The sequence below is a fragment of the Triticum aestivum genome, chromosome 5A, assembly GCF_018294505.1.
Source record: "Triticum aestivum cultivar Chinese Spring chromosome 5A, IWGSC CS RefSeq v2.1, whole genome shotgun sequence".
NCBI classification, from domain to species: Eukaryota; Viridiplantae; Streptophyta; class Magnoliopsida; order Poales; family Poaceae; genus Triticum; species Triticum aestivum.
In genome coordinates this window covers 395576978-395586432 of record NC_057806.1, presented here as the reverse complement: position 1 = coordinate 395586432, position 9455 = coordinate 395576978, and the positions used below count along the sequence as shown (strand labels likewise).

Below are 9455 nucleotides of genomic sequence, written 5' to 3'. Positions count from 1 at the left end.
GGCATTCACCTGGCGATTCACCAACTGTCCAGAGCGGACTGGCAGCCTCTCGTCGATCAAGTGAGGAGTTTCTTCCCGTCCTGGCAACGAGGTCTTATTCAACGGCCAGGACGTCTTGTTCTCATCAAATCAGTGGTGGCGGCGAGACCTATCCATCAGCTAATGGTGCTCAATGCTCCTGATTGGGTGTTCTATGAAATTAACGCCTGGATGCGGTCGTTCTTTTGGGCTGGGAAGGATAAGGTTAACGGCGGGCAATGCCTTGTGGCGTGGAACACCATATGTCTCCCAACAAGGTTTGGAGGCCTCGGAGTTAAGAATCTGAAGTTGCAAGCTTTGTCACTCCGGGTGAGATGGGAATGGTTGAGGCGAACGGACTTGGATAGACCTTGGCAAGGCATCCCGTTCTTGGTCGATGAAGGAAGCGAGGCAGCTTTACAACTAACTAGTGCAAATCACGGTGGGAGCCGGCAACAGAGTGCTCTTTTGGAAGGATCGATGGATGAACGGCTTGGCGGTGGAAGACATTGCGCCGGCCATCTTACCTTTGGTTCCCACCAGAGTGCAAAATAAACGGACGGTCGGCCAGGCCATGGTGGATAGCAGGTGGGAGATGGATATTAATGGAGAGCCACCTTTTATGGCCCTTATATAGCTCATGCATCTCAGAGTGGCTACTATGGATGCTTATCGTGACCCTCAAGCGCTGGATACGTTCACATGGCCTTGGGACGCTTCGGGGCAGTAGACAACTCGGTCGGTGTATCGGGCTCTCCATCTTGGGCTTGCGACTTCTCCAACGTATGAGTGTATTTGGAGGAGTGGGGCGATCCTCAAATGCAAAATCTTTGCATGGCTAGCTAGACTTTGGACCTCGGATCGGCGAGCTAGGCACGGCCTGCAGGATAGTACGGCTGCTTGCTACACACGCTTACAAGAGGAAGACACGGTCAATCACATACTTCTCCATTGCCCCTACGCTCGGGAGGTTTGGCATCTATGCTTCACACAAATCAGTGTCACCGTTAGGCAGCCGCAACCTGATGATTCACTTGAGGCACGGTGGCTTCAAGTGTGAGTGCAATTGCGACAAGGGATAGAGGAGGTTTTGACACTATTGTCATATTCGTCGCTTGGTCCATATGGAAACAAAGAAATGCCAGAGTTTTTGGGCGACTGGAGCAACAGAGGAGGCCGAGACAATTGATGCACCAAATCTTTGACGATCTTAGAGAATGGGATGAAGCCGGAGTCGGAAGAATACACCGTTTTGTGAGTAGTCAAGTCTTTTTTCCTTTAGGTGTTGAGTGGGTTCCGCTAGCAGGATGTTCGCATCTATGCCTAGCCTCTTGTAATTATGTTTGCTCTCTTCTATAAAAATATGATACGCCATTGGCGTACTCTCGAAAAAAAATTTGAAAATCATGGCATGGGTCTCCTTTTTTTTCTTTTAGAGTTTTCTATATGCACAATTTCTCGATGTTTCGATGAGAATTTCTTTGACTTTCCATATATAGAAAGAGGTAGACTATAAATGACATATCTTATGTTACTCCCATTATGAGTAGCCTAACTTTGTGTGAGAGTTCGTCCCCACGGAGAGAGCATGCGGTAAATCAGCCGATCATTCACGAGAGAGCATGTTGGGTTACCGAGACCGTAAACAGTCATGAGCCGAGCCGGCGAGGGAGTCGCTCGGATGGGGCGGTCACCACGCACGGGGGTCACGCGCGGTTGCGTCCAGGACGGGGGCAAGCGGCCAGAGCTGGGGCGCACAGCCGTAAACCTCCCTTGCCCCCCGCCATCCCATGTGCTGCTCTGCCGCCTCATTCAAGCGCGCACAGCTAAGCAAAGCATCCCGCTGCCACTTGCCGCCATTCATTCCCATCGGTCGACAGACAGCTTCCCCCCGCCTACGGGCAGCCACTTCAGTTTCACGATCGACCACCAGCCGTGCCGTGGCCAGCCGCGCAGTGAATCAATCGCCCGAGCCCATGGCCCCGCCCGAGCGGGCGCCGGGCGCGGCAGCGGCAACTACTGTTGGCGGTGACCACGCCGACGACGGATGGACCAGTTCGTACGAGCAGCAGCTCACTCAACTCCGTGGGCGCGCGACCAGGCGTAGGTTGGTGCCGCGGTGGTCGACTGGCTCTGACTGCTTGGTAGGTGCCTGGGCGCAGAGCTCGCGACAGGCACTGGAGCGCAGCTCGCCGGGGTCCCCATGCCATGGCGATGGCTGGCCGTCCATATGCATCTCATGATCCCCATTCAAGTCCACGGCAGGGAGGAGGTTGCGAATTACCCCACACCAGTTAATACGGGGCCTTGCCCATGCCACTCTTATCTTAGGATCCTGTTTAAGCACTGTTGACACGAAAACAAGACGGCCAGCGTCGTCAAACAAGGGAAGATGATGCACTATATATACATACCCATGTTTTGTCGCCCCCATGAATCCATGATGCTTCCTTCTTCATGATTGATCCATACCATTCTTTCTTCACGATTGATCCATACCATTCTTTCTTCATGATTGATCCATACCATTGGAGAATTTGGGATCTCATTCTCTTATCAGGGAGAGGGGGAGCATCCTCCTGCATCATCACGGTACAGTAAGCGAGGGGCAGGGCCTTGACCTCGAGCATCCTGGTTTGATTGCACCATTTCATTTGGACCAGATCTCCTGGCGGCACCACCAGTCAGGACTCAGGCAGTCACTCAGTCAGTGTGAGCTGCATGGCTGGCAAGAAGTCTGAAGGCTTTGTCCGTTGCTCTGCAGCTAATTCTGCAGCCACTTTGTGTGTGTGTGTGTGTGTGTGTGTGTGTGTGTGTGGGGTGAAACGGTCAGTACAAAATTACAGTGAACTGACGCGGCGTACCTGTATTTACCTGTAAACTCGTACGTACCACATGACAAAGAGTGCCTTGATCAGGTTGGTGGGTGTCAAGTGATGACGATGGAGAGACATGACCATTCCAGACCTTCCGTGTCCTCCGGCTGCGGGGAGCTTTAAAGAGCAGAGAGGAGAGTAGGACGGACGTCTCTTTCCTCAAATCTGCAGACAGATTAACACACCCAGTTTCAGAAACAAACAGATCCAGCAGGCAAACGGGAGCAAGGAAAACACACCCCAAACCTTGCAGCTTCACATAGCCGCAGCACACAACTATGGCAGTAGTACTTACTTCCCGGTCATCATTTCCCGATTCTCAGGTCATATGTTCCCAGGGAAAGAAAAGAGAGAGAGAGAGCGCGGCTTAGCGCAGGCGGCACGTCTGTATACAGTAGGGCGCATTATGTTTCAGTCCTAAGTCCTAACAGCAGCTCACAGGTTCCATGCTAGCAGGCGAACGGAAAGAGAGCAGCCTGCAGCTGCGGGGTAGCTGTGATACTTTAGGCTTCACTCTTTTCTTGTGTGCCAATTGTTTTGCTGCAGAATACAGAGGCGGTTGCTGTTCATTTGCTTTCCAGTTAATAGTTGCTTTTCTTAATAAGATAGTTCAAGAACGTAGGTGGATCGTGGATGTCTAATTGTTTCTTCACAATACTTCAAGTGACCACCTCAAAAATGGACATGGAGGTACAATCCTCTACAATACCAGCATTGTACCAAGCCTGGGCATGTCGATCCTGGTTATCCTACAGTATGTGGTGTGGTGTATGTACCACTGCTCCCTAACCAGATGATGGACACGACATTTAACATCGCTTGCTCTCTTGCTATGGCCGTCAGTACACCGGTACCGATATGAATCCTTGTAGTACTGCTATAGATTGGACACCACTATTGGTCACTTCAAATCTGTTCTGCCTTTAGTTTACTGTAAAACGCATCATATTGTCACAAAAAATACTACACCGGAAGGAGGAAGTATTTTGCAAGGAGAAACACTAGGGAATAGATTATATTGTGCTTCTTAACTCTTGGTTTTTCAGGGATGGCACTAACTTGTTTGCACCGATGAACTGGAGTAGTACAAGAAGTCAATAACTTAACACCATGGATTATCTTCATCGGAACCATGGTCTCGGAATTGAAGCCACCTAGAGGGAGATACGTACGTCAGCATGGTGCGTCAACATGGCAGCACACCCTTCCCCGCTAAAAAAAAAGAAGACTCACAGCAGCACGCCCTTTCTGCAACCGGTATAAAAAACAGCACAGTGCATTTTCTAGAGCCGGCCATTTTCTATGGAATAATGGGCATTCATGCACGCCATCATCTGCTACAGAACAGGACTGTCGCCATTAAGAAAAGAAATGCAGCATCCACACATATTCTTTGCCAAGAAGACAGAAAATGCCGCGCTGGCGCGACCAGTTGGGCGAGTGCCATGCGCAGAGAAGCATAAGAAAACTGGGAAGGATGGATGCGACAGTCATTCATTCTTGTAAATGGAGGGGGGGGTGGTGTGGGTGTGGGTACGTACCTGTATCCGGCGCAGCCCTGCATTGGTTGGTTGGTTGATGAAGCCCATAAATCACAGTTGTACCGGGGCAGTGCTCCCTCCGCATTCAATGGCACTTACTGCGGCTGGTGAGCTCTCTTCAATGCGCACACGCTACTCCATTGGCCTCCGGTCCTTCCCTCCGGCGCCGCCTACATAAACGGGTCAAGTCCGGCGGGCGACCTTGGAGAGCTCCACAGCGAGCTGGAAGGAAGTAGTGGACAGCTAGAGGCGTAGAGCCAGCCACCACCGTCGACCGGCACCAATCCACGGTTTAGCCTGGCAGGTGCTTCTCAGGTTCCATGGCTTCCAGCAGCAAGGGAGCGGCGGCGTCCTCGCTCTGCATCAAGCTCGTGGCCTGCCTCTGCTTCCTCGGATTATCCCAAGGTGCGGGCCTCACCTCTGACTCCATGCATGCTGTCCGTGTTTCTTGAGCGTTTCTGCTTCCATCCAAACACCTCTGCTCCACCCTTCCCGGTGAAGAACTTGCAATGCTGCCTGGGAGATTGATTGCTCGCTTAGCAAGAAGCAATGCTGCACCTGCGCTTCTCAGCTTCTGTTTTCCTTCTTCTCCCAGTAGTCGCTTGCTCATTCAGATTCAGTGGATGAACTTCTCTCCTCGGACATTTTGGTTCCGGTCATTATCTTGTGCCCTCGGATTATGTTTTTCCTTTTTTGTAACAGATAGAGGACCATGCACTATTCACATCTTTATATATTTTATTTACTAGTAGAAAATAGAGTACACAAAGGAATGGACAGAGTATATCATGCTATAAAAAGGTGTACCTGTTTATCTGGAGTAGCAATGTAGCATAATACCAGGAGACCAGACACTGATGAAATAGTTAACAAGTACATTAGCCCAAGTGCTCAACCACTAGATTGGGACATTCTTTTGCCAAAAGAACAAACTAGAACTTGCGAACTTTAGAGCCCAGCAACAAACAAAGCGAGCAATAACAAACAGTATGGAACACTTGTACCTGCAGGCAGGGGCACGGCCAAGCCGCCATTCACGCTGAGGAACCTCCCTCCCCTCGAGAAGGCGAGCAGCTTCCCCGCGATGCGCCACGACAGCTACGACTACATTGTCGTCGGCGGGGGCACCGCCGGCTGCCCCCTGGCGGCGACATTGTCGCTCAAGTACAAGGTGCTCGTGCTGGAGAGGGGCGGGTCCCCTTACGGCAACCGCAACGTCTCCTACATGGAGAACTTCCACATTGGCCTGAGCAACACGGCGCCGGACTCTTCGTCGCAGGCCTTCGTCTCCACCGACGGCGTCATCAATGCCCGGGCAAGGGTGCTCGGCGGCGGCACCTGCATCAATGCTGGCTTCTACAGCCGAGCCAGCTCAAGGTACGCAATGCACTGCTGAGGTTCCGTATCATCATTCTTAAGAGTTGTAGTATATCATCATTCTTCCCTCTGTCTCTGCGCATGATAAACGTGAAAGCAGTCTACGCAAGTTAACCCAAAATCAACAACACTGTCCCTTTCATGTTAACCCAGAATCAAGTTAGCTTAGGTAAAATGCCATGTCATGATTCAGTCTATGCAGCAGCACAAGACGTGTCCCTTTCGGGCCAGTAAATGTCAGATCTAGGGTAAATGCAGGGCAGTGAGCAGTGATAGCGCCAGGAGGAAATAAATGCAGAGGTCTGCTTGAGTGCTGCCACCCTAGCAATGTAGTATGCTGCTATAACCAGCTCTCTGCATTTGCAGATTGCTGAAATGGACAGCAAGAGCAACTGTTCTTACATGCACAAAATAACAAGCTCAAATTTCTCCCCAAAGTACTAAGATTACCCTGCCAAAATCATTTATGCTCTGCATTACCATACCCGACACTGCTCTCGATTGGACCATGACCTTATTGTTATGTGGACCAGCCCATCAAACATGGAGTCTTGTCCCTTAATTAGAGTCTTAGTTGATTAAGCAAGTTTGTTAGGAAAGAGTACGGTCAGTTTAGATATTGCATTCATCATCAAACGTGGAGCCTTAATTAATTAGAGTCCTAGTTGATTAAGCAAGTTTGTTAGGAAAGAGTACAATCAGCTCAGATATCGTATTAGAGTTTGAATAGACTTGCCGGCTTGTCGGTCAAGTCCTGTCTGCTATATAAAGGGGGCCGACCCCTCTCAGTAAAGCAGAGAAGAATATTGTCATTCACTTTTATCCACTTCAGTAATTTGGGTTATGTCAGTAGTACATTCTTCCACTTATATTTTGGTTATTATTTCAGTGTAGTTGCAAAACTGGCAGCGTTTTTAACAATGAGTACCTGCGTACAAATTGGCACTCGTGGGCAACTTGATAACATAAAGAAAAACAAGAAGGTACTGCATTAATTTGCATTCAAGTGCCTCGGCTTTGGTAGTGCAAAGTAATAACTGGCCCTGACAGTAACACATGCTCTGTTTCTCTCACAGAATTAAAATCATACAAAAATGACTCATGTTTCATGTTGGAATCATACAGCTATATAGTACTACCTCCGTTCCTAAATATAGTACTGTCACATGTTTCCTGTTGGAATCATACAGCTATATAGTTCAATTTGAACAGCAGAGATGTCTTATATTTAGGAACAGAGGGTGTATTACTGAAGGAGGCAACAAAACAAGATCACATGGGCATATCAACAATTCTTTGATGCCCATGGTAACTATGATAGCTAAGCAAAGCCCAAGAGATAACCGTAACCGCAGTACAGTTCAGCGCAACTTAAAGTTTGAACCAAGAATAAGTTTCTGACATATCGCATTAGCAAAACGAAACCCATGAAGATGAATTAGCAAACATGCATTTGTAATTGATAAGCATGCCATAGTGTCTTTCAGAAAAACAGAAATATCATCTCAGTATTATTGCTGAAGGCAATTTACTTATTCCATCAAACCTGATACTTACATACCTTGTGTTTCTTGGACCAACAGCTTCGTGCAGGATGTTGGCTGGGAAGAAGACCTGGTGAATGAGTCCTACCCTTGGGTAGAGGATAAGGTTGTCCAGTGGCCTAAGATCGCGCCTTGGCAGGCTGCACTGCGGGATGGGCTTGTTGAAGCAGGTGTATCCCCTTTCAATGGGTACACCTATGACCATGTTTCTGGGACCAAGGTTGGCGGCACCATCTTCGACGCAAATGGCCACCGCCACACAGCAGCCGACTTGCTCGCAGCTGGAGACCGTAACAACCTGAGGGTCCTGCTTCATGCTAGTGTGCACAAGATAGTGTTCGACTCGCAACAAGGTACATCCAAGCTCCTAAAAGCTTACTTCTCTTCCAAAACACTCTAGAATTTCTACAACAGAAAGTGTAGATACTACAACAGACATTGGCCATCATGTACCCTTTTTCAATAACATGAACTCCTATGCAGGACGACTGAGACCAAGGGCTATCGGGGTACAATTTGCTGATGAGGACGGGAGACTCCACCAGGCACTCCTCAACAACAACAGAGATAGCGAAATTATCATCTCTTCTGGTGCAATTGGCAGCCCCCAGCTGCTACTCCTCAGTGGGATTGGGCCAAAGAATGATCTTAAGAATCATAACATTCCTGTTGTTCTCCACAACAAGTATGTGGGGAAAGGGATGGCCGACAACCCCATGAACTCCATCTTCATACCTACGAAAAGCCCCCCGCGGCAGTCACTGATTGAGACTGTCGGGATAACTGAAGCCGGTGTGTTCATCGAGGCCAGCAGTGGTTTTGGCCAGTCAGAAGATAGCATCCACTGCCACCACGGAATCATGTCTGCTGAGGTTTGGCACCAATCTTACTACTTACTTGCATAGTTCCAAATTATGTAATATCACCACAAGATTCAGATTTGCACTGTATGAAGCTTTATTCTTGATAATCTAGAATTAAGATGGGTAGTTGGGTATGCAACATATAAGTTATTGAAGCCTTAAATTATAACTATATCATTCGCTATGAGTCAAAATGAAACTTATGTCTTGAAATGCAAGTATAACTATGTCATCATTGCATGCATAATTAATCATGTGAAGTTATTCCTTTATTTTATTTTTTGCCGTTGCCGATCCAATGCACCATACTACATTCCTATCAATACAGATTGGACAGCTGTCCACAGTTCCTCCGAAGCAAAGAAGCCTGGAACTAGCCAGGGAGTATGCACATAACAAACTTAGTCTACCCAAAGAGGTGTTCCAGGGTGGCTTTATCCTTGAGAAGATCGATGGTCCACTGTCTACAGGCCATCTTGTCCTTGCAGACACTGATGTCAAGAACAACCCGGCAGTTACTTTCAACTATTTCAGCCATCCACAAGATCTCAGCCGTTGTGTCTATGGCATCAAGACCATTGAGAAAATATTGAAGACAAACAGTTTCGCTCATCTGACTCCTGATGATGATGCTGGATATGAAATAGAAAGGGTGCTCAACATGAGCGTGCGGGCTAACGTGAATCTGATACCCAAGCATACCAATACCACAGAATCCCTGGAGCAATTTTGCAAGGACACGGTAATCACCATCTGGCACTACCATGGTGGGTGCCATGTAGGGAAGGTGGTCGACCAGCAGCACCGAGTGCTTGGAGTCTCAGGGCTCCGGGTTGTTGATGGCTCAACGTTCTCTAGGTCACCAGGGACCAACCCTCAAGCCACGGTCATGATGATGGGCAGGTACTTAATGCAGAACATAACTTTCTTGGCAAAATAAATGCTCAATTTTAAACTGTAATGGCTTCTAATCATACTTTATGCTCAGGTACTTTGGAGTGAAGATCTTAAGGCAGCGGCTAGGACGAGCAGCTGGGGTGTAGTAGATTCCTGAACACCTGCCTTTTATGATGTGTGTGTGACCTAGAAAAGAAATCACTAATTTTTGCTGGGATCCAGTGTGAATCACCAATGTAAGACATTCTAGGAGTTTCATCTGTACCCAGTAACTATTTGTCGCGTACGATATTGCCCATTAAATTGTTTATCAACTCATCTTTCTTCCTTTTCTTCTTA

General features: G+C 48.2%; 1 protein-coding gene across 1 annotated transcript; it reads left to right on the top strand.

Moving 5' to 3' along the window:
- Positions 1 to 4420: 4420 nt before the first annotated feature.
- On the top strand, positions 4421 to 9443 carry LOC123103587 (protein HOTHEAD). The gene is made up of 6 exons (XM_044525224.1): positions 4421 to 4840; positions 5446 to 5812; positions 7396 to 7709; positions 7840 to 8228; positions 8548 to 9122; positions 9208 to 9443. Exons 1-6 carry the CDS (start codon positions 4756 to 4758, stop codon positions 9260 to 9262), a joined length of 1785 nt encoding a protein of 594 aa, XP_044381159.1. The 5' UTR covers positions 4421 to 4755; the 3' UTR covers positions 9263 to 9443.
- Positions 9444 to 9455: the final 12 nt, after the last annotated feature.

Bases quoted from the DNA above. Each gene is read 5' to 3' on its own strand.
- LOC123103587 (XM_044525224.1), top strand. From the start codon at position 4,756: ATGGCTTCCAGCAGCAAGGGAGCGGCGGCGTCCTCGCTCTGCATCAAG. The intron at 7,710-7,839 runs GTACATCCAAGC...ACTCCTATGCAG, and splicing joins AGTGTTCGACTCGCAACAAG to GACGACTGAGACCAAGGGCT. The intron at 9,123-9,207 runs GTACTTAATGCA...CTTTATGCTCAG, and splicing joins ACGGTCATGATGATGGGCAG to GTACTTTGGAGTGAAGATCT.